The 22,951-nt window shown below is 50.2% G+C and overlaps 10 protein-coding genes across 10 annotated transcripts; 7 read left to right on the plus strand and 3 right to left on the minus strand.

Annotated features, from left to right (window-relative positions):
* Nucleotides 1-69: 69 nt before the first annotated feature.
* On the plus strand, nt 70-2,150 carry COCSADRAFT_41017 (uncharacterized protein). Its single transcript, XM_007706643.1, has 2 exons — nt 70-699; nt 850-2,150. Exons 1-2 carry the CDS (start codon nt 306-308, stop codon nt 2,115-2,117), a joined length of 1,662 nt encoding a protein of 553 aa, XP_007704833.1. The 5' UTR covers nt 70-305; the 3' UTR covers nt 2,118-2,150.
* A 302-nt stretch (nt 2,151-2,452) lies between these two features.
* On the plus strand, nt 2,453-4,387 carry COCSADRAFT_347679 (uncharacterized protein; the record flags this gene model as incomplete). The annotated part of the gene is made up of 2 exons (XM_007706740.1): nt 2,453-3,574; nt 3,626-4,387. Coding segments are annotated over 2 exons (1,440 nt in total), but the record flags the coding sequence as incomplete, so codon positions are not given.
* A 145-nt stretch (nt 4,388-4,532) lies between these two features.
* On the plus strand, nt 4,533-5,038 carry COCSADRAFT_101937 (uncharacterized protein; the record flags this gene model as incomplete). The annotated part of the gene is made up of 2 exons (XM_007706741.1): nt 4,533-4,867; nt 4,930-5,038. The coding sequence occupies 2 exons, from the start codon at nt 4,533-4,535 to the stop codon at nt 5,036-5,038; spliced, it is 444 nt and encodes a 147-aa protein (XP_007704931.1).
* Nucleotides 5,039-5,480: 442 nt separating this feature from the next.
* On the minus strand, nt 5,481-8,328 carry COCSADRAFT_102035 (uncharacterized protein; the record flags this gene model as incomplete). Its single annotated transcript, XM_007706742.1, has 9 exons — nt 5,481-5,749; nt 5,813-5,966; nt 6,084-6,606; nt 6,663-6,850; nt 6,904-7,176; nt 7,232-7,418; nt 7,466-7,698; nt 7,746-8,168; nt 8,215-8,328. 9 exons carry the CDS (start codon nt 8,326-8,328, stop codon nt 5,481-5,483), a joined length of 2,364 nt encoding a protein of 787 aa, XP_007704932.1.
* Nucleotides 8,329-10,041: 1,713 nt separating this feature from the next.
* Nucleotides 10,042-11,674, plus strand: COCSADRAFT_101521 (uncharacterized protein; the record flags this gene model as incomplete). The annotated part of the gene is made up of 4 exons (XM_007706743.1): nt 10,042-10,259; nt 10,308-10,905; nt 10,953-11,442; nt 11,499-11,674. The coding sequence occupies 4 exons, from the start codon at nt 10,042-10,044 to the stop codon at nt 11,672-11,674; spliced, it is 1,482 nt and encodes a 493-aa protein (XP_007704933.1).
* Nucleotides 11,675-11,935: 261 nt separating this feature from the next.
* On the minus strand, nt 11,936-13,344 carry COCSADRAFT_102000 (uncharacterized protein; the record flags this gene model as incomplete). The annotated part of the gene is made up of 5 exons (XM_007706744.1): nt 11,936-12,511; nt 12,566-12,636; nt 12,690-12,854; nt 12,911-12,996; nt 13,055-13,344. 5 exons carry the CDS (start codon nt 13,342-13,344, stop codon nt 11,936-11,938), a joined length of 1,188 nt encoding a protein of 395 aa, XP_007704934.1.
* A 579-nt stretch (nt 13,345-13,923) lies between these two features.
* Nucleotides 13,924-15,302, plus strand: COCSADRAFT_255328 (uncharacterized protein). Its single transcript, XM_007706745.1, has one exon. It carries the CDS (start codon nt 14,120-14,122, stop codon nt 15,137-15,139), a length of 1,020 nt encoding a protein of 339 aa, XP_007704935.1. The 5' UTR covers nt 13,924-14,119; the 3' UTR covers nt 15,140-15,302.
* A 1,659-nt stretch (nt 15,303-16,961) lies between these two features.
* On the minus strand, nt 16,962-17,234 carry COCSADRAFT_52519 (uncharacterized protein; the record flags this gene model as incomplete). The annotated part of the gene is made up of 1 exon (XM_007706725.1): nt 16,962-17,234. A coding segment is annotated over one exon (273 nt), but the record flags the coding sequence as incomplete, so codon positions are not given.
* A 1,282-nt stretch (nt 17,235-18,516) lies between these two features.
* COCSADRAFT_41023 (uncharacterized protein) lies at nt 18,517-19,515 on the plus strand. Its single transcript, XM_007706644.1, has one exon. It carries the CDS (start codon nt 18,554-18,556, stop codon nt 19,187-19,189), a length of 636 nt encoding a protein of 211 aa, XP_007704834.1. The 5' UTR covers nt 18,517-18,553; the 3' UTR covers nt 19,190-19,515.
* Nucleotides 19,516-19,840: 325 nt separating this feature from the next.
* On the plus strand, nt 19,841-22,635 carry COCSADRAFT_152571 (glycoside hydrolase family 63 protein). Its single transcript, XM_007706746.1, has 3 exons — nt 19,841-20,100; nt 20,204-22,158; nt 22,224-22,635. The coding sequence occupies exons 1-3, from the start codon at nt 19,866-19,868 to the stop codon at nt 22,470-22,472; spliced, it is 2,439 nt and encodes an 812-aa protein (XP_007704936.1). The 5' UTR covers nt 19,841-19,865; the 3' UTR covers nt 22,473-22,635.
* Nucleotides 22,636-22,951: the final 316 nt, after the last annotated feature.

Below are 22,951 nucleotides of genomic sequence, written 5' to 3' on the forward strand. Positions count from 1 at the left end.
CCTTGACTCGCTCTGTTTACGCCTGCCTGTTCGTGGCTGCAACTGTCGGGTCCACCATCGCCGCTAGCACCGCAACGCACCGCACCGCACAGCCATTAGCATTCTTTGCTGCTGAATCTTGTACATACTCGATACATCGACGGTATGCGCAAACCATATGCCCGGGTCCCCAATTGCCTCCAGCTTGCCAATGATGAGCTCCACGGACAATTGGCACGGACCTCAGCGGATCCGCATCATCTGCCTTGCCCTTGACCTGAGCAAGATCAAATCGCCATCACCGGTCGACACAACCATCCTCTGCAATGGCATCCTTCTCCAGTCTCCCCAATGAGCTGCTCGAGCAAATAGTCGGCCGTCTTTCACAGCATGACACGTCTTCGTTTTGCCGCCTCAACAGCCATCTCCACACACTGGCTACTCCATTCCTTTACCGCCATGTCGATCTCTTCGTCCCGCCCAGCAACAAGCTCCCAAGGATTGATTACTTTTGTCTGAACATCCTCAAGGACAGCAGAAAAGCCAGCAATGTCAAGTCGATCCGTCTGGGCGTGTCCCCTGGTGAAAGCATTACTCAAGGCCAGCAACAGCTTCCGCACGATAGCTCTTTCGACCATGTCTACCTACTCCAAAAGGCCATGGACATTTGGACCAACGAGACTATGTTTTCTACCCATGCTCACCTGAAAGAGGCACTTGGTATGTGATTTTTGGCAGCCCATCTTTTGGGAAACCCTTGTGTCATGGCACTGTCTGCATCGCTGAGACTTATTCGCGACTATGAAAAAAAAAACGTCAACATCTGCTTTTATTATGCTAGCCCTGCTTTCTAACAACGTCCCTCCCTAGAACTACGCGAGTATTCTGCGTATGCAGCACTCATCATCCTAGTCCTCCCATCGCTTCAACATCTACACGTAACCGACTGCAAGTCTACCACGTATGACTATCTTCAAGCTTTGCCGGATACCCTAGCTCCCGAACCATTAGGAACTCCGCGCTTTTTGGCTCAGTCCCTTGTCCGTCGCCTGTCATCCATCACACATACATCTCTTGTCTTTGACCAAACAAGAGGCATAGCATACCACAACCCAAATAATTACCTCACGGCTGATCATTTTCTTAATCTCCCTAATATGAAATCCCTCGAGCTTTCAGTCCGAGGCGGAAAGCGTCATCAATCCACGCTCGGAACTGACGTTCCCCTCATCCGGCGCATCAGACCGACTAATATTACTACGTTGGTCTTCCGCCATTCGGGCGCTTTCATCGAAAGTACGCGCTCTCTTTTTCAATGTATCCCTAGGCTACGCTCACTCACCTACGACTTCCTCTTCGACGGCTTCAGAGTAACACATCCTGTCGTCGATCTAGCCGCCTGGTGCGACTTGTTACAACCCTTTCAATCCACGCTTGAGATTCTTGTCTTCAGTATAGAATATTGCAACAAAACCGGCTGGTTCGACCACCAACCCCAGGTCTCGGAAATGCTGCATGGTTGCCTTGATATGACGCACTTCCCCAAACTTCACACTCTGGAAGTCCCACTTCCCTTCTTGACTGGAGACTCCGAGTTTTCCATCGGAACACAAGTCGCCCCTCTACTCCCACCAAATCTGCGGCATCTTATCCTGCGCACCGATCTCTCACATGCTCAGCATGTGTTTTCTTTGAATCCATCCTTTGTGCAAAATGGCCTCTCGGTCAAAGCGTCGCAGCGAATCGCGCACTACCTAATGTTAGCCCGAAGGGATGTTTCGTACATATATCAGACCTCTCTCACTCTACTCGACCAGGCAACAGCTCTTGAGTCGCTATCCATATGGCAGCCCGCCGATCCTTCCCTTGCCTGGCTTGACAGCCAAGTTGAGGATTTTGCAACGACTTGTCGCAACAAAAACATTACCGGCAAAATTCTGATACCAATGCTGTTAAGGTGGAAGAATGCTGCGCATTGGGATCTTATGCAGGAGAAAGTAGTATTTGATAGAGAGGCTCCAGGGCTTGGGCCTGGGACAAGATTCTGGAGGAAGGAGTGGGAGGGGAGGCCAGTGGGATTGGCAACCCAGTATCTCTCATATGTGTTAGAATTTCATCCGGTAAAAATCTATCTCTAGAGATCAATTCAACAGGTCGTCACCTCTGCTCCAATCAATAGCTACCGCATTCAACTATCTGTTCCCTGTGACTGAAAACGACAAACTCGGAGAGAAATGATATAGTGTTGTGATAATGGCAGCTTGCACGTGCAGTCGCGTGTTCTTAGTGCGGACCGAAGCGCGTCATCCCGCCGAGCTGCCGTGGGTATTGCCTCGACGAAAAACTGACAACTACGTACATGTGCACCTGCAATGACTGATGTCTGGAGCGGGCATCTCCTGCTACCAGACGGTCGTTTAATCAAAGGTATGCTGTATCGCTTTCGTATCCCTACTATTGCTAACACTGTGCAGAAATCAGCCTCACTACGCAAAATGTCGCGTCGTCGCCAATCCTCAGCACCACTAACCTGCGCTTCCTAACCACCGTTGATACCGCAAAAATACCACTCTACCTTACCGCCGGCCCCAGTCTAGATGTATGGACAACCGAAGAAAGCACTCAAACTTGGTTTGAGTCCCTCTTGCTCAGCAACCCTATAACATCCCCAAATGCATCCAACCATGATACAAATGAGTGGTGGAACCTTGCGCGCTCACAGTCTCCCATTGGGATACTAGTGCAAGTGCAGGATGTACCAGAAAGCGCTCAGAAGCCCAGGACAACAGAAATCCTCTTTTATGGGACGATCGCTGCGCATGCCGCCGGTGGGATACCAACACCGCCATCGTCCTTGTCATTTGTCGACAATGCAGGCGAACAGCTTCCAAAACTCAGGGTGCACGCAACACCACTTTCGTCTGATATGCTACACTATGCCAGTATCGACCCGCCAATTGACAATGATGCTCATTTCCTTCCACCAATTCACAACGCCGACGCCCCACCCAGGTCTCCGAAGAAACACCGAGACATCTTTGAGGAGGCTACAATAGCGAACAAGAAGGCGAGAGGAAGGGGTGGAAGAGCAGTCTCGGCAGCGGCTGCTCGAGGAAGCGAGTCCCAGCTACCCTATGCCCACCGCAAATCGTCACTGTCCATTGACAAAAGAGTCTCGCCATTCCCAGACTCGAGACCATCGTCTTCGTCTGGTCCCCTCCCGCACTCCAACTCTCGTCCGCTGTCGCGATCACCGAGCATCTCTTCAGACACAAGACCCTTGAGCCGCAAAGGTCCACCTGAAGCACATACGAGGCGATCCAACCTTTCCCAGGTCGCTACTGTACCCATCAAGCCGGAAGAGCCAACAACGGAGTCGCGGAACAAGGATGCACTCGTCAAAGTGGTCATGGCAGCCATGCGTATGCATGGGCTGCAGCAGCGAAAGCAGAACAGGTCCCGTCGGGCATCGTTGGCTGTTGCTGGCGACGAAAGTGAGCGCTTGAGTGAACAGGCAACCCCAGAAGAGGCAGCCAAAGATGATGAGTACAAGCTGATTTATCATCAGACCTACAAGGGTGCAGCGCTTGCGCTGGTATGTTAGATATGTTTCTTTTTTTTGGCTCTGGTAAATAACTGTCTACAGAGAAACCACATGTCGGAGAAACCATTGCATGTTCAGCCAGATCGGATGCGAGATGTTGTTGAAAAGCTACTGGTAATATTCTTGTCTGATCCGCTTGTGGAACCACCGCCTGCGGATGTGCCCGCGGATCCAGTGGCCACTCCAGGAAGTAAACCAAGGCCTGGTATTCCGGGATCCACACATGGTCACGCAAGTCCATTCGACCTACCTAGCACGTCTCGACCGAGGATGATGAGGTCTGTCACCGACAGTCACGTCTTTACCGGGTCTCCCGTTAGCAAGAAGAGGCCCACTGCTAATCGGCCAGCACCGACGTGACACAGCCAGCATCATGACAATTCTGAATTTCTGTTCAGTAATGTTCAAACGCACGGGGTGACATTGTGATGATACAATCATTTAGCATCAATATGTTGCCTGGACGCCTGGACCGGATACGACCTAGCATCCTTCCCATTGCGGCACTTTGATGGCGCTTGTCATCATTCGTCAGCACCTTGCGACGATCGCCGGCCACCACGACAAACATGGTCGTTGTTAACATCGAAACCATAGTGGCGTCTAGCATGATGTCACAAGCATTTACGTGCTCTTGTGGTAAGGCGCCAGGGAGTGAGGCTAATTTTGTACCGTGTTGAGCGTGACACGACACAAGTGGACGACGACTCGTACTGTTAGTAACATCGACATGTACAGCCTCGTATTCTACGTGACATCAAGGGACATGGATTTCGCCTTTGCGTGACTGAAGTTGATGAGGCAAAAAATGGAAACAATAGTAGTATAAAAGGCCAGCAGCCAGGCTGTTGAAGAGGTCGCACTACAGCACTATCACTCAATAACTCAATAACTCGTTCCAAACACACATTCGCTACCTTTCAAGCAACAACAATCCACCCTTCTCACCATGTTTTCCAAAATTGCCTCATTCGCACTTCTCGCCGCCGCCGGCGCCTCAGCAGCAGCCGTCCCCAGCACCGCACCATGGACCTGGCAAGTCACCGACTTTAGCAGCGTCTGCACCGCCGCAATCTGCCGCTATTCCTTCAACGTGTCCGCCCCTGTCGGTCCATCCGGCCAGCCAGCTTTTGACGCCGAGTTCTGCTCCGGCACCAGTGTCCAGGGCGGATTCAAGTCCTGCGGCGTAGTCGGCGTCGATGTCCCTGGCGATGTGCAGACGCAGGAGTTCAACCAAGGAAGAGATATCGGGGCTATCATTAGTGTCAAGTACTCTTTCAAGCAGTAAGTTTGATATCCTTCTGGGATGAAGTTGGGGGGTGTCCAGAGCTAATGAGGGTGAATAGGGGCGATGTCACGTACACGTACACGGGTAACAACTCTGTTGCCCACACTGGTTTGGGTCCTGCTGTTGATTTCACTATTATCCCTACCGAGGTTACTGCTGTAGCTTAAGCTTGTTGTGGAGGGGTGGTGTTGCATGTATTCGTTGCTAGAACTTGGTATCTTGGGGTCGCTCGAAACTCGTACTAATACTGTACCTATCCACGTTCTCCTTATACAATAGATTGCCATTAATCATCTCTGATATACAGCTTTTTTTTTTCCCTCTCTTATTTATGAAGCACTGTTTAGACTTTCTGGTCATGATTCTTTTCCTTGCCAGTATGGAAATCTTAAGTGGCAATGTATACGTGGTAAGTGGGAACATGAGAGGATGTTATTCTTGCAAGAGAAAATAGATTCATGACAGTGATATAGAGCGTAACCATTCATCCAACCAACCAGAAACCACTGGTAACCATAAGAAGGGGGGAGGGGGAATCCAAACACATTATTCATAACCCAATCACGTCGACAATAACATTACCCATCCAACAAGCACACCTACACTCACTCACTTAATCTCCCTTCCAACCGGCTCCCCTACCTCGGCCAACGGCGCAAACGGATGCTGCTTGCGGTTAAACCCAATCTTGACCCTGCCGACCCTCGACATCTTATCCTCGAACTCGGTGCCAATGCGCAGCACAGTCTCGCGGTACATGGTTTCCGTCGTCCAGTCGTACGAGCACCCGATGATGCGCTTCATGCCGCCTTCAGAGCCTGCCATGAGGAAGCAGACCGGGGGGCGCTCGGCGGTGAAGAGGGTTGCTGTCATGTTGCCTATTCTACTGTTAGTTTTGGAAGGGGAAGAAGGAGGGGAAATTGGGGGGGGGGGAGACGTACCAGTGTCTACAAGGGTGAAGACGCGCTGGTCACCTGGACCTGCGGATTTGGCCTTTTGCACTAGAGCGGCGACTTCGGGGTCGGAGGTTGGGTCGATGGGAATGCATTCGTTTTTGGAGTTGCGGTAATGGCGGGAGAGGGGGCTTGCTGCTGCCTGTTTTTTGTTTCATATGATTAGCCATTTTACCTCAAGCAAGCAAGCAAGCAAGCAAGCAAGCAAGCAAAAAAAAAAGGTGGAAGGGAAAGAGGGGGGGGAGAAAGAAATACGTACAGTCCACTTCATGCGTCCCAGTCTACCCCCGAAAATCTGGCGCTCAATCGTCTCCAAATCCATGTACCCCTCGAATCCAAAGAACCAGCACTGCTGGTCCCAGAACTTTCCGAGATAGAGTAGGCGTAGTAGCCAGGGTGAGAGTGCCATGAGGACGAGCGAGTAGATGATGAGAACGATACCTGCTGTGCGGACGGATGGCACGGCGGTGAGCGCGATGGCAACGATGAAGACCACGCCGCCGAGACGCAGGGCTTTCTTTGCGATGAACCGCTTCCATGCTTCTCGCCGGACATATGCGACGGGTGTGAAGGACTTCCAGCGCACGTTTGCGGCGCGGCATCCGTCAAGGATGATGCTGTCGTCTTCGCCTATGCCGGCGATGCCTACGTCTTGTGGGAGGATATCCCAGAGTTTGGCGCCGTAGGCGTCGTCCATTGAGTGCCAGGGCTGATCTGGCCTCTTTGGTAGCACGCAGATGAGGCGTTCTAGGAGTTGTTCGCTTCCGTTTGCGAGGGAGAGACTGTACAGTGTATTAGTAAGATGAGACAAGAAGTGTTCTATGGGAATTCGACTTACCGCGCAAAAGCTTGGAATGCAGAGTCTGTACGGTCGATTTGGGGGCGCACGCGGAGCAGACCCATTAGTGCGTAGCTGTGGTCTCCTGGGAGGTACTGTGTGGTATCTCTGTTGTGCAGGCACTCGAGAGCAAGTGTGACAAGCTCGAGTTGGCTCAGAATCAGGTTACCCTCGTAATGATCGATGAGCTAAGCTGGTTAATAAAAGGTAACAAAGAGACTTCATAGGCAGTTTCTCATACCTGTCGAGCGACATGGGCATCGTCCAGCCATACTTGGGCCGAAAACTGGTTCTTGGGGACCATGATGGGGTGGTCGAGATTGCTGCCGCGCACGAAGACGCTGATTTCTTGTCCTGCAGGCGCTAGCAGGACTTCTGGGAAGGTCCAGACTCTGCGGCCCCATTGCTGAAGCATGAGTTCTGGGGTGTTGATCTCGGATGAGTTGTTCGGAGGAGGGCCAACAGCAATGGCGAGGGATCGGGCTCCTCGGATTACATCACAGATGCGGTAGACCTATGGATGGAAATTAGTAGAGGCTTCTTCAGCGTTGATTGCGCTCTTTGCGTACATCCTCTTGCAGCTGATTGTCAGGCATGCAGGAGCAGCCAACCCAGTATGCAATCGCTCCAGCTCTACGAGCGGCCGCATCAGCCATTTCATGTAGAACTCTGAAGTCTTCGGGTGTGTTGAACTGCTCTGCCGTGTATGCAACAAATACATAGGAAAGGTTGTGAGCTCCACCTTGCTCCGCAATCCTACTCAAGTTAGCGGTAGCTTTGAGAGTTGATGATCAAGGATTTACCAATCATCTACCTTGGCGATCTTTGCAGGCCTCCCATCACGCAAGAAGCAAAGATACCGTGGCTGTAGTATACGTTCAGCAACAGGATTTGCGTGGCTCGGAACGATGCCATTAGGGTTAGTCGTCTCAAGTATGTTCTTTGCGACCTTGGGATAGCCAAAGTACTTGTAAGGGACGGAATCGTAGTTGCCTCCATTGCGATCAGCAATTTCAGCAGGGCTGGGACTGGAGATCTGTCATTTGTTAGAATAGTATAGCTGACTATGAAACGGTAACATACGAAAATAGTGATGACGCATGACGCGACAAACCACTTGAGGCCAAGCATCATGAGATCGTGGCCTGAGGCCTGGCCATTGTTCGCCGAATAATCGATGTGGTTGAATGGCCAGTTTGCCAAGCGCATATATATAGGCGCAACATTGCGGATGTATGTACGCCTGTAAGTAGATCCGGTATTGTTTTCATAAATGTCGTCAACAGCTTGCACAACTAGCTTCGAAATTTTGCCATCCCAGGCAGAGATGTAGCGATCATCGTAATCGCCCTCCCATTCTCGATCCAAACAATCTCGATGCCTGTATTGACCAAGCTTCCGGTAACCGAGACCTGGCTTGCGGTAGAAGTTTGGAAATCCCCATTTTGCATTGGTAAAGGGGGTGAAGATGTATGCATCTTCTTTGAGCCTCAAGGGTCCATGGGGCTATATCTCGTTAGGAACTGTAGACTTTAGATCAGGGCTGACGAACCAGGATGAGCGATTGCCCTGGCTGTTTCTCCGGATCTGACGCCTGGCCATTATTCGGGGTGTTGGAGACATATGTCGTCTCGTATACCGAAGCCTGGACGTTTTCGGTATGCATTTTGAAGATTAACGAAAGCAATTACACAGCTGTGTGATAAACCCTGGTCGGGAATCTACTTGGTATTGCTGTTGGTATTGCTGTTGGTGTTGTTGTTGGTGTTGTTGTGGTGGTGGCTGAAAATGCTGATACGGTTGTGAATCATACGCAGTAGACGCCTGTTCAGATTCACGTCAGCTGTGGAGAGAAACGAATACACCTCAAACTCACTTGGGATGCGAATGTTGGTTGCGGGCGAGGTGGTGGTTGATTGTATACCAGTGGCACAGCAGATATGGTGACGGCGGGTTTATTTGGATCGTAGCTGCCTCCACCACAGTGACTTGATTGATTCTAGCCAAATCAATCAGATTACTGAGTGCTTGGTACAAGAGTCTGGATTATACGAACTGGATAATAAGATTGCTGGTATGGTTGTACGTGGACAAAGGCACCAGTTTCAGGATCGAATCCTCCACCGTGTCGGCCAGAAAGGTTAGCAGAGTAGTCCTGCCTACTGTAAGCGGCTTGAGAAAGGGGGTGAAGGTAATTCAGGACTATTATACCATTCAATTATAGCGCCTAATTAGAATGGCCGGTAGTCTCTGCCAGGTTGCTCGAGTCACTGGCGAGGCGCGAACGCAAGCGATCTTATCAACTTCGAGACTTGGGATCTAGAGCCATTCTGATCGGTTTGATGGGGCCAAGTCACACATGATCCTAATTTTAGTGGGTGTATACCACATTGGGAGTTCAGCTTGACATTATCCTGAATGATTGGCTGCGTTGGCGGCCCCATCCCCTCATTTCTGGCGAAGTGTGTGATGGCGTTAATGCATAGTCCACAAGGACCGGAACTTGCCAGACAAGGCTGAAAACACGTCGTGTCAACGAGTTTTTCGTACTACGCCTATGAGCCATCTCACACCACACTATCTTCTCCGCCTGAAAGTTTTCAGGGATGGCGAAACTTTGCAAGATTGCGCACTCTTCTTAGCCTTTCCTACTTAGACACGTGTATAGCTTCAGCATCCACATATCAGTAGTTCAGCGAAAATTGAATGTTGCATTAATGCACTCGCAGAATTTACTCTCTTGCACAATGTTGTCAGTCCCTATGCTCTATCAACATAAAGCGTGGGTGCGAGTGGGTACTATACCCTTTACCTACTGGCCAGAGGACTCGTTACCGGACTTTGGTTATCATATCGTGCTGTGCCAAGACAGCTTAAGCAACAAGGCAGACACTCTTAGCCCAGATAGTAGAGCTGTATTCAGAAAAGAGACTACTATGCTGCACTCTACCAATCCGCGTGATTCATGTTCTCGTGTACACTGCCTTTTTGGGCAAAGATTGGCGAGGTCACTGCCAGCTGAATCCTTGGCAATCTCAGCCTAGCGCCACCAATTTTGTTTGGCGCTAGCTTCGCTATCTTCTGAGAGGTCTGGACATACTATTGCTTTTCCGTCCAGCTCCTGGATGAATTTTGCACTGTAGTTTTGGCCCCCAAGAGGCCGCCTGCAGGTGGGAGGGGGCTTGCTGCAGGCGATGGCTGCAGGATGGCTGCAGGGGCTTTGCATAGTGTCGTTTCCAAATGTGCCACGGGTAGAGCCACGAGTAAAGTGTGACTAACCGATCAGCTCACAAGTACTATCGCCGCCTTGGGGTCTTCGTACCATAATGTTATTACTTATTAGTCGAGTGTGTTCAGCCTCCTGTGCAAGTAGTAAAATATGGCATCATTTCGGAGCTTGACTGCAGATCGCAGACCTTTTCATGAGTTCAGAACCAAGTCGCGAAACAGTGCGGAATCCAGGAAAGAAAAGTCATATGGAGTTGTGAATCTACATGTCTTTGAATGGTTAGACTCAGCTGTCCAGGGTAAGGAGATCAGTGGTGTCCAGTCTATCGAAGCGCTCGAAGCGCAGAGCAAAGGGGCCGTCCGGGTAATGTGAGTATTATACATAGCAAGATTCCCGACAACGATTGACTGAAATAGATTCGGACCCCCAGATAAACCTACGGGAAACTACGGCGAGAGTCTACTTGAGTTTCTTGAAGAATGGGGAATCCCAAGCGCGTTTGTCGATGAAGGCTTGCAAGGTGTCTCACAGTCGTTCGCGGCTCGTGAAGATGTAGATGGAACAACGTTTGTGTGGTTCCATTTCTTGTGCAAAACTCTCGCAATAGTCGACAAAAAGATTGTCCATCTCGGCGGTGAAGACGAAGACACTAGCGGACTAAAAATGCGTCAGACGGCGCAAAGTCAACCTCAGGCAAATTTCTCCTGGATAAAACCGGGGTTCGTACTCAAAATCCGAGAGCAGAACGGCACACCTCCAAAGGCTGCGCGTACATTCAGCTCAGGTAGCGGCGATACCTTATCACCAACCACAGCTCCGCCTGTGGTTGAGTTGTTTTGTTTTGGAGTTCCAGCTTCGTTTCAGAACCGCTTTCGTGCCTTGATAGACACGGCAAAGTGTGAGGATCTGATCCGAGATCCATATGCCTTGCTGGAGGTAGCATTCGAAGAAATGTACAAAGTCCTGGACTGGACAGGGTGGAACCTAGGAGACATTTTCGGATCGATGGAGACGGTATGTCACCTTCTATGTCATAAAGATAGCTGCTAATACGTCATCAGCAAGCACTGGAAATGGCGAGAAATCCTGGAAAAGCAACAAAAGACTCTCTCAAGGACCATTTTACCGGGCTTCACAATCTCGCAAAGCATACAATATACTTGCGCGAGAACTGTGAGGCTGCCCTGGCTACCCTCCAAGGCCTCTATGACCACCATGAGAGTGTGACCGGTAAAACCCCCAGCTTCCACCAAAGGTTCACCCGCCAAGCATTAGAGTACCGCAAGACCCTTTTTGAGTCTACACAGCGGCGACTTACGAGTCTTGATGCACGCATCTCCAACATTATCCAGCTGTCTTTCAATGTGGTCACACAGGGTGACAGTAAAGTAATGCAGTCTGAAAACCAGAGCATGAAGACGATTGCTGTCACGACGCTTCTCTTTATGCCTCTGGGTACAGTCGCATCTATCTTTGGCAGTCAGTTCATGCAACTGCAGGAAGAGTACCCTCACCATATTACAGTGTCACAAGACTTTTGGCTCATGTGGGGTAAGTGCAAACAAGTGAATGGTGCCTCGAGTGAAGCCGATCTAACACATCTCCAGTCATTGCAGTTCCCTTGACTTTTATAGTCGTGGTTGTCTGGCGAGTGTGGTACGTGGATGCGAGGGAACACCTTGTGGATGGTATGGAGAAGGAAGAAGGAAAGGGCTATTTAGGGTGGAGGTCATTGTTTAGGAGGTTACGCAGGAAAGGTGCTCCCGCGAGAATAGCCCCATAGCCGATGTATGGCGGGGAGCTGAGAGAGCAACCCAATGGAACTGCCACGTTGATGGATGGCAGGTGCAACGACTTGACTTCTCTGATTATAGAACAACGCGACTGAATATACCACCATACAAAGTATATAGTTTAATACATATTGATGCAATAAGATGCAAAGTGACGCGCAGATGTGCTACAGCCAAATATCGGCGATGTTTGCCACAAACGTAAATCGCCCAATACCGTCTAACCAACAATCAGTAATGCCAACAACCATTCATAGTATGCCTTGGTCCATAGACATTACAGTCCCCTCGTAGTCTCGATGCCCAATATCCACCGCGCCACTAACTTGAACAAAGTCTTCCAACTCTTCGCTCGTGGTCTTGAGCTTCTCCTTAACAGCTGTAACTCCCTCGATGCCTACTATATGGCGCGCAGGAGGGTTGTCATGACCCCCGATCGCAGTCAATGCGTGTACCGTTTCTGCAATCAAACTGCCTTTTACTGCTGCGGGTAATGGCGCGTACAAGCTTGTCACTGTATTAGAATTGAGTAAATCGCCCATTGTCGGGTCTGCGTCCTGTTCAGCCTCGGACATGTTGCTGTCTTCGCCAGGAGATTTCGTTTCGTCAAAGTTGTGAGGGGGGTGAGCAGAAGGGTTGTCGATACGTTCTAGCTTGTCTAGGAGACCTGAGAAGATTTCCCGAGCCAAAGGCGCGGGGTTTTCGCCTTGGAGGTACTCTGGCATAGGAGGGACGGATGTGATGCGATTTGTGAGCACGTTTACCTCCATATTTGCTTGAACTAGTGACATCTTTACGTTGAAGGGAGCGATTTCGTAGGCGAGACTCTAGGGAACAATTTTCAGTAAATTTGACGGCACGATTCATTGTTAAATACTCACGTCACAGTAGCCTTCAATGGCCCATTGAGAAGAGCAGTACATTCCCAGGCCTGGTGTGCCCAGATGACCGGCTGTTGATGGTCAGAATACGTCCAAGCCGAAACGAGCTGTAGAGAGAACCTACTGATGCCAGTTATCACAATGATATGACCGTTCTTCCTTTCTCGCATGATGGGAAGTACGGCTTTGATGATATTAACGTTTGCGAAAAAGTTGATCTCGAAGATTTCGTCAACTAGACTTATTGTTCGGGTGCTCTGGGCCAGCTCTTCAACTGTACCTATGACAGCTACCCTCGAGATCGGTGGTCAGTCCAATTTTTCCTTCCACGCAAAGACGGCCTACCTTCGCTCGCGGCGCACAGTAGAACATCGATTCGCCCAAATGCTTCCACAGCCTCAGCAACCGCGGCCTGGCATTGGCCAACGACCCTTTGTACGCGATGCAATCAGCACAATAATAGCCTTGACGCGATTTGCGAATACTTACCTACTGTCCAATGCCACAACCCTCAGATGCTCGCGCCATCTGTCTGTTTGCTTCACATCTTGCAAAAACGTCCGAAAATCGTCTACTTGTCCCTCTCTTTTCTCAAACTCAACAGGCATCACGCCAGTCACGACATAGTCACCATGCTCCAGTACCTGTCTCGCTAATGCGATAGCGATTGGCGATACTCCTCTCGTGATAAACCAGACGCGTGGAGCGTTGTGTGGAGGAAAGTGTGGTGACTTGGGCCGTGGAGGCTTTGACGATGAGGATGGGGCGTTGCTCGTCATATCGGGATCACCACTTCTGAGGAATACTTCATGTCGCTAGTCGGCTGCAATGTCCATTTGTACCCCGGACGTCTGAGCAATGCGTTCCGCCTGGGAAAGTGGGGACGGCAGTGCAACTGCCTAACTCCACAAAAGGCTGGTGCTAGTCGCAAAATGCACTAGCGCGCACGAAAATGACTTGGACTATTCACTGCACAACCCCACTATTGCAACTGTCTGTCGTGATTTTACAATGCTACCTCAGAAATCGACGACTCATTCAGTAAACTGTAACAGTTGCGATTCAACGGGTCTCAATTATATAGAGCCTGACTTTACCAGCTGGTCTTGGCAAACCTAAATTGCCAAATTAACTCCGCACATCCGGCTGCCTTCCCCATTCACTGCAGGTACGCTTTTTTCCCGAGTCTCCTCAGGCTTCCTGTCATCCCATAGTACTCAGTATTTTCCCAAAAAATCATACGACACCGACACACCTCCCAGCCCCTTGCAATTTCACGTGCGGTGACATTGTTCTTTGTCATGTCAAATCATCAGTTACACTACAAGAATGTTTAGAGTCAATGGACTTCATCGTTTCAGCTAACATTGGTCAGCGTACAGTCCTTCAGAGGGAAACAGGTTCTCCTAACAATCATCTGCCAATAATAGTACAGCGTCCGGCTAAGCTTCTTGAACACCCTGGCGAACTTGTCAGCATCACAAATTCTCTATAGGGCTTCATCCAATCTGTTGAAGAAATTCCAAACTTCCTCTCAGGTGCTCCAAACTCAAGATGAGTCGATCTGCATCCCTCGCGCAGTACCAGCGCCATTCAGTCCATCTCATGTCTAAGGTTCTCAACGTCCGCGCCAATACCTCACCCTTTACACTCGTCCTGGATGACCTTAACCAGCGGGCACATCCTTTTCTAACTGAGATGATGCGACGCGCGATAGCTCGGAACGTCAATGTTGTTGTCGTTGCTTTTGAATCATCACATTTCATGTCAGCTATCTGCACCGTCACTGGGTTTGGCGCCACTGGGGAGGACATCATGCATGGATTGCGCAAGGCCCTGAGTGGTACAAAAGACAGCCTCGTCATCATCGACTCTCTATACGATGCGCTCAATGAGAAGGGCATCGGTATGGGCAGGCTCTTCAATATGGTCGCTGGCGAGTTCGCGTCCACCCTTGTCGGCGTCTATCATCAAGACATGCTACCTGGCCATAACGTACGACCAGAGACTCCGTATGCTCCGCAGGCACTTGACCTGGTAACTTATATGGCGACTTCGGTCATTACCTGCAAATCTTTAGCTCACTGTCTTGCCGCCAAGGCAGCCAGAGAGCGCAGTTTGCCTGAGCCTACCCACGGTTTGCTCCAGGAAGCCGAAGGCGTCGTCCAATGCCTCGACGCCAATGATCGTCGTGGCATCGTCCTCGAGGCTGAATTCCGACGCAAATCTGGCCGTGCTGAGGGCGAGACTTATTTTCTTCGACCTGGCCATCGCTCGGATTATCAAGCTCCCGTCGGCGGTTCGCCTTTTGGTACACTGAAGCAAGAATTTGTTATTCTACTTGATCAGCTTCCTGCGTACACGAGCCAGGACACGAAAGGGTTTGCAAAGGCCGCTGACAATGAGATGGAATCGACGTTTAACCTCGGCCTTACCGACAAGCAGAAGCAGGCACGCGAAGGCATTGTCCTTCCATACTTTGATGCTCAGAAGGGTGAGGGTGGTGAGGGCGGTCGTATTCTATACGATATGGGCTCTGAGGATGACTTTGACGAGGAGGAAGATGAGATTTAAGCAGCTTGGCCTTGGTTTATTTTGAATGCTGCTGGTCATGCGTTTTAGGAGAACATATCAGATACCCTGCATGGTATGGCGTTATGGAATAGAAGAGAGGTACCACTTGGCTATAGACGATCGTTTGTTCGTCGAAGGTGGGATTTTGTACATGAGAAGCGCAAAATGTGGCTACTTGCCGATGTATTGCTGCTTTTGAGTAGTGACCGCTCGTTTGGATTTGATACGCAGTTAGCTCCCTGCACCTCCTTGATGCATTGTTGACTCCCTTCCTGGTTTTAGGTTGTCGACCTCTTCTCTTCTTACTGATTTGGACGTTGCTTCCTATGACAACCACTGTTACTGCTCAGGTTGAACCTGTGGCCTTCTCCTGCACTAGTGGTCCTACTGTTGTGGTCTGTATAAAGTCTGCCTACTGCTTGCAATCATCCATCTCTTCTTCACATCATGATCCACCGATATTTGCACTCATTCAGTACAATGCAACCTTTATTTTCAGCTCATAAGCCATGGCGTTTTCCTTCTTGATCACCTTGATCTCTTCACTACCCCCTTTCTTTCTAATACGGCCACCATACCGCCGGACACTCGGTAAAATCGACGTACATCACCGTTGTTCGCTCTCTCTCTCTATATCGGCATGCACACCAATCCTATATCTCCCATACCTCCCCCTTTGATGCCCATACCACCGTCTGACTCAGACCAAAACCATCCTCTGTCCAGTCACTCAATTACACTAACAGAGTGCACTTTCGTGACAGCGTACCTTCTGGGCTCTAGCAGGTGAGACTAGTCCTACCGCCTAGCGCGTGTATCTTGAACTGAAGGGGAGCAGCCGGGCCAGCGATTTGGGAAGGTACTACTTCGCGGAGGTTTGACTCCTCAGCAACCGGAGGGGGCCGGAGTTGGACTGGTCGGGGGTTTTGGCTCAGCCTTCCTCTTCCCGCACTCACCAGGAACTTGCTGACGAAAGGCAACTTTCGCGCGTCTCACAGGTCTTTCCAATTCCCACACCGCGCATTTGAACTGGCAGTTGCTCATCATTGCTCGAGCCGAACGATTATCCTGCCGACAAGACCTCATGCTACCTCGCCTTGTCCCGTTCCGTCTCTGGCTCGGCCCGTATTTTCTTATTGTCTTACAATCGCTACGCGGGTATCTTTATGCATTCTACATGATCTCAGTCTTGTACAAGGCCCGAATTTGCCCGTGTTGGATACACATATACATGGCGAGGTTTGGAGGTTTTGGAGGTGTGGAGATTGGAATGCCTGGTTCTGCTCGCTTTGCATCAGCTGCTTTAGAGCCCGGGTAATTAAATGAAGAGTGTTTATTCGACCTCAATGCGATTCAGGCTCACCTATCTCGTCCATCATGAACACACTTGACAATTATCTTTCTATTATATGTCCCAAATATAAGCTGTTGTTTCTCCTTTCTTCCCATCGTCCGCTCCATTCCCCTCCTCGTCGCTTCCTCCATCTTCTTCCTCATCGCCCGCCATCTTGGCATTTGACATGATTCGTCGTTCATGGCGACGGCGAAGAAGCGGCCACTTCTTCCCATGGCTGGCAATTATCTTTACTCTTGTTGCTTTCACAGTATCGCCTTCTGTCCCATCTTCCATGATTGAGACTTGAACATCGTATCTCGCCAGTCGTCTTACATTCGCCAGGACTCTCCTGATCGTCGAGCGGTCCTCCTTGCTGACCACGGATCCGAGACTCTTAGGGCCGTGAGCTTGGTGATATTCGATCAGTTCAACCACCTCAGGCAAACTACAAAGCACCGTGACACTCTGCACCTTGATGCGTGCGGCAGTGCACTTTCGCCTGATTGTACTGCGCGCTAGCCCCATGGCAAGTATGAGCGCGAACATATGAGCTCTTTCGCGCGTTTTGAGGTTCTTGGCTCTGGCCTGGCCACACTCGATGCCGTGTGCTTGCTCCTCTGTTGGTAGAGTGAAGGACAGACCCACACCTGGCGCCGTACTTTGAATTATACCGATACTGATGCCTGGGTTGATACCGAATTCGACCGCTGTATGCAGGAGCAGGGAAATTTTATGTGCAACTGGCGAGGTATTGCTGAGTTCGGTCATCTTGGGAAGTGGAAGATATACAAAAAGGCTTAGGCGGGTTTGTAGAGTAATGTTGTTGATGCGACGCAAAGATGCTCATAGAGACGAGGCTCGGGGACGATGTGGTAGGTGTGTCGTTAGCTTTTTCGATGATTAGAGAAAGTGGAAGGCACGAAGCAGAGGGTTATGGGTCACGCGATCTCCGTCCCGCTTGCAGTCCATGGTTAGTGTGTAGTCGCCTAGAAACATTAACACAGAGTAGACCATCATAGCTTGGCCAGGGCCGTTGGAAAGCTTTTTTGTCGAATATTCGAGACGGATACTATTGGTACAAATCAAAACATGGTTGCATGGGACTGTACCAACAAGCACCTCATGCCCCGCAGCACCCTTCACAGAACAGCTGTTATACAACCGGGTAACTACTTTAGTCGTATGTACCAAAGTAGTCAAAATTCGTCTATGATATCTCAGAAACAAATTGAAAAAAGGAAAAACTACAGACGTTAGCTAGGGCTGGTTGTTCGAGAAGGCTCATTAAACACCATCTTTACACCCATTCGCATGCCGTGTAGAGGTGGTAGTAGCTTAAGGAGCTAGAGAATGTGAGAGTGACATGAATGAGTCTGTTGGCGCGTAGTGCTATGTATGTAAGGGTGTAGGCGCAGAGTCAATTTCTCGCAACTATATCAAATAGAGATACAGTTAAGTTTTTACTCTCTCTGTGCGGTGTGCGAAAGGGGAGGTGAAGAGGTCATGTTCTCTCCATGTGATAGTGCCAAGCTTTGGGATATCGATATCATCACGTGAGCCCTCTCGAACAACCAGCCGTCTGTATTTTCCTTTTTTCAATTTATTTTTGAGATATGATAGACAAATTTTTACTACTCTGGTACATACGACCATTGGAAACTGAGAATTAGGCATCCCGTCCGATCTGCCCTATACAAGCAGTTTACCGGCGGATTAGTAGTTAGGTGGGTGACCACTAGCGAATCCCCGCTGTCGTATGTTTTTGCTCCGAAGTTTTGCAACTTTATCTTTTTGCCCAAGTTGCGCAAGTCACGTGTACGATCTTGGCACTTCAGCATAGCTCTGCAAACATTTTTGTTCACATGTTTCTCAAAATAATTGGATGATCTTAAAAACAATAATTTTGATATTTTCCGATTTTTGTTCCCAAATGCTACTTCGCTGCACCATGATATGTATCACCAAATTTGGTAGGGCTGAATGGCGACGGTCTTGGCAACCGAACCCAGCCAACGGTTTGATCTGCTCGTCGCGACAGTCGCTCCCCAACCCCACACACAGCTCCATACAAGATAGCAATGTCAGATAACGAGCGACCGCGCGACCGCTTCCGCGAGCGAGACAGCCGTCGCGAACCACGTGAAGGCCGTGAGCGAGGCGGTACACCCACAGAACGGCGCAACCGTTCGCGCAGTCCCCGAGACCGCGGCAGCCGATGCGACACCCGATACCGTTCACGATCGCCATACCGGAAAGATGAGCGCGATGGAGCCGGGAGGGGCGGTGACCGAGCCAGGCCTGGAGCTGGTCATGATCGCGGACGAGGGCGCGACGACAGGAGAGGAGGTAGGGACGACCGCCCCAGCTTCCGCGACCGCTCACCACAACCACCAAAAGGGCCACGCGGTAGTGCTCGCGGCCCATTTGGCGGCTCTGCAAAGCCTCCAACTGGTCCCCGCTCAGCCGACGCTGTCAAAGAAGAGACACCCGATGTCGAGATGAAGGACGAGAGGCAGAAACCAGAAGACATGGACGACGACGAATGGGAGATGCTAAAGGTCATGGGCTTTGGGGGATTCAAGAGCACAAAGAATACCAAAGTACCAGGGAACGATAAAAACTATGGGGTCAGAAAGGACAAGCAGCTCCAGGCCAGACAGTACATGAACCGCCAGGGTGGATTCAACAGGCCGTTGTCGCCGAGCAGGTCATAATGAGACGGGTGAAGATGTGCTACAAGGTCTCACATCAATAGCTAGGATCACGACGATGCTTTTGAAGACTTGAGTTTGAAGCATGGCCAGCGTGATATCATGCAGTCATGGCAGTCTTTTGGGATACTCGGCACAAGGCGAAAACCTAACCATGGAGGACATAGTCATGAAATGCCACGACAAGCCGTTGGGTTACGTGCATTTAGTGAAGGAGCAGCTCACGGTATGACGCCTTCATGTTTTACCATCCTCGGTTCTTTTTGAGTCTGACCGGAACAGAAGGAACGTGTGTCAACACAAAACTTGTTACTGTGAGCAGGCTGGCAAAGTGTAATTGCATTCGTCTTGTCAGGCGAATGCTGCTCTTAGAATGCTAAATCAACTACTCTTACCGATGACTAGATCAGTCGCTCTGCTTGCTCCGTGAAGCGTGCCAGGAAATAGGTTGCAACAGGCAACAATGCTAGGTAGGACTTGTTCGGCTGAAACTCGTGCTTGGTTTACTATTGTGCCGTCGAGTCTGGGCAAGTACATATGCTTCGCACAATATGTGGAGAAGAAGCACTTGCAGTCATCCAATCAGGAGCGATTGCGGCCGCGGCCGTGGCTGTCTGAGCGAGATGTGTCCCAAACCCCGCAAGCTTCAAGGTCCGGAGCTCCAGCTTCACACACCACAATGACGCGCGACAGTAGACATGGTACCCTCTGGAAGGGGCTGGCATGTCTTTTTGCACTCCAATTGCCCATCGTGGGCGCGCAGTTGGCAGAGGTAGAGAAGGCTACCAATGCCAGCTTGCTCTGGGGACCCTATCGCCCAAACTTGTACTTTGGCGTCAGGCCACGCATTCCTAAGAGCCTAATGGGCGGGTTAATGTGGACCCGAGTGGAGGATTACCAAAGTGTGCAGAATAGTAAGTACCACTGCTAATTGTGTGAATGGATGGGAACAAGACAGGAAGCATCTAGTCACCTTCACATAGCTAGCTCCAACAAGACCAATTGCTGACTCGATAGATTTCCGACATACATGCGAGCAGCACGAGCTCGATGGCTACGGCTGGGACGAGTATGATGTTCGTAGCGGCGGCCGGCAAACAATCCACGATCCTGCGAACAAAATCGACATCACCACCGAGTTTATCAAGTTCCCAGGTGGAGAACACGGCGGCAGCTGGGGCGCGAGAATTAAGGGAACGCCGCGAGAAGACGCCAGCCCGAATCTTCGTACGACGGTCATCTGGTACAACACGCTCGAAGGTCTGGGTAGCTTGGAAGTCGCAGATGCTGACACGGAAGAGCCGGGCGTCAAAGGAGATGTTGTCTTGAAGGGACAGACGACTGAGCTTGGTGACTTTGAAGTCAGGGTCACGGAAGGCAAAGGCGAGCACCCCGTCACTGGTCATCCGAGCTGGGACGATAAGCCTTTGGACAGAACACTAGTCCATAGCGGACAAATACCAGATGAGGCGCTATGGCAGGTCAAGGCCATTCTGTTCGCACACATGAAGGGTCAGATCGATGTCTTGATCCCAAAGTACGACGAGCAAAACCCCCCACCGCCTGCCCAGGTTTACACCATTCAGCATTTGCCTGGCCAAGGAAACATGCACATTGTTCAAAAGGTCTTTGAAGGGCCATTCGAGTTCGATGTCATCTTCTCATCGGGGTCTGCTCCTGAAAAGGTTACCTCGCAAGACATGACCCAGCAGATTGACTCGGTCACGTCAAGCTTCTCGTCTCGCTTCACCAAAATCTTCGAACCACAAGCTCCCTTTCTCAAAGAGCGCTACGAGGAGTTCTCGAAGTCGCTGTTCTCGAACCTGATCGGCGGTATCGGCTACTTCTTTGGAGACTCTCGTGTCGACCGCTCTTACGATCCTGCTTATGAAGAGGACAGTGAAGGGTTTTGGGAGGAGGCTGCCGAGGCACGAAGCAGGAACGTTGCCCAGCTCGAGGGCCCTTCGGAGCTGTTCACTGCAATTCCATCTCGGCCGTTCTTTCCACGTGGCTTCCTTTGGGATGAAGGTTTCCATCTGTTACCCGTCATTGACTGGGATGCTGACCTTACCCTTGACATAATCAAAAGTTGGTTCAAGCTCATGGATGAAGATGGCTGGATCGCCCGTGAGCAGATTCTCGGTCCCGAAGCCCGCAGCAAGGTACCTGAAGAGTTCCAGGTACAGTACCCTCACTACGCGAACCCACCGACGCTCTTCATGGTCATCACTTCTTTCCTCGACCAGCTGGATGCGATAAAGACGGACACTAGCAGCGAAAAGCTTCGCCAAGAAAAGTCCTACTCAATGCAACTGTCAAACCGTGAGGCAGCACTCGAATATCTCCGCACTCTCTATCCACTGTTGAAGCGCAATTACTTCTGGTACCGCAAGACGCAGGCTGGCGACATCAAGAGTTATGAACGTCAGGCCTTTTCTTCGAAAGAGGGCTACCGCTGGCGTGGACGTACTCCAACGCACATCCTTACCTCTGGCCTTGACGACTACCCGCGCGTTCAGCCACCACACCCTGGCGAGCTACACGTCGACCTCATCAGCTGGATGGGTATGATGACACGCGCCATCAAGCGCATCGCAATCTACCTCAATGAAGAAGACGATGCAGCCGAGTTTGCTCGTTACGACGAAGCCATCACCCGGAACATTGACGACCTGCACTGGTCCGAGAAAGACCAAACGTACTGTGACGCCACTATTGATGACTATGAAGAGAACGCGCTGGTTTGCCACAAGGGATACATTTCTCTATTTCCCTTCATAACAGGCTTGATAGACAAGGACAGCAAGAAGCTCGGTGCAATCCTTGATCTGATTGAGGATGAGGAAGAGCTCTGGAGTCCATACGGTATCCGCAGTTTGAGTAAGAGCGACGAGTTCTACCATACTGCAGAAGATTACTGGAGGGGACCAGTTTGGATGCCAATCAACTACCTAGCTGTAACTCAGCTTCTTGTAAGTCTCTTGTCAAGAATCTCCCATATTATACCTTTTTTTTTTACTAACATGTTTTTTTACAGAAACTCGCACAATCCCCCGGGCCCTACCGTGCGCGCGCCACGAAGATTTACACTGAGCTTCGCAAGAACCTAGTCAAGACGGTGTATGAGAGCTGGAAGGAGACTGGCTTCGCATGGGAGCAGTATAACCCTGAGACTGGGAAGGGTCAGCGGACGCAGCACTTTACCGGGTGGACGAGCTTGGTGGTGAAGATTATGGCGATGCCGGATTTGAGTGGTGAGGAGGTGAGGGAGAAGGACGAGTTGTAGAGGGTATTGGAAGAGAGGTGAGAAGGTGACATGTGGATATGATATGTAGTGCCAAATGAGATGTGAGATGGGAAGTAGATAAAATCAAGGAGATAGTGAAGCAAAGTGTAGATGTATCATCATACTATATCGTCGGCTTGAAAAAAGAGTTCGAATACTCGGCATGTGATGATTGCTACAATATCTAGTCTCGTTAAGTGAACCGTATCTTTCTTTCAATTTTTTTGTTACATTGTTATGTTAACTAGAGCCAAGACTCGGGTGAGGGTATTTTTACTCCATGTTAAATAAAAAATATGTATATTCGATAGGTATACATGAAACCTGCACGAGTTCGATGAGTTGCAGGAAAATAAAAAGTCAGAAATATGACTGGTTCGATTTGGTCGTTGAGAAGAGGCAGAATGGATACAGATGATCTTTTCTTCTTCTTCTTCTTCTTCTTCTTCTTCTTCTTCTTCTTCTTCTTCTTCTTCTTC

The sequence above is a fragment of the Bipolaris sorokiniana genome (genome assembly GCF_000338995.1).
Source record: "Bipolaris sorokiniana ND90Pr unplaced genomic scaffold COCSAscaffold_17, whole genome shotgun sequence".
NCBI lineage: Eukaryota > Fungi > Ascomycota > Dothideomycetes > Pleosporales > Pleosporaceae > Bipolaris > Bipolaris sorokiniana.

Excerpts from the sequence above, each read along its gene's own strand:
- COCSADRAFT_41017 (XM_007706643.1), top strand. The coding sequence starts at position 306 with ATGGCATCCTTCTCCAGTCTCCCCAATGAGCTGCTCGAGCAAATAGTC. Across the intron at positions 700-849 it reads TCACCTGAAAGAGGCACTTG|AACTACGCGAGTATTCTGCG; the intron begins GTATGTGATTTT and ends GTCCCTCCCTAG.
- COCSADRAFT_255328 (XM_007706745.1), top strand. The coding sequence starts at position 14,120 with ATGAGTCGATCTGCATCCCTCGCGCAGTACCAGCGCCATTCAGTCCAT.
- COCSADRAFT_41023 (XM_007706644.1), top strand. The coding sequence starts at position 18,554 with ATGTCAGATAACGAGCGACCGCGCGACCGCTTCCGCGAGCGAGACAGC.
- COCSADRAFT_152571 (XM_007706746.1), top strand. The coding sequence starts at position 19,866 with ATGACGCGCGACAGTAGACATGGTACCCTCTGGAAGGGGCTGGCATGT. Across the intron at positions 20,101-20,203 it reads TTACCAAAGTGTGCAGAATA|ATTTCCGACATACATGCGAG; the intron begins GTAAGTACCACT and ends CTGACTCGATAG. Across the intron at positions 22,159-22,223 it reads TAGCTGTAACTCAGCTTCTT|AAACTCGCACAATCCCCCGG; the intron begins GTAAGTCTCTTG and ends GTTTTTTTACAG.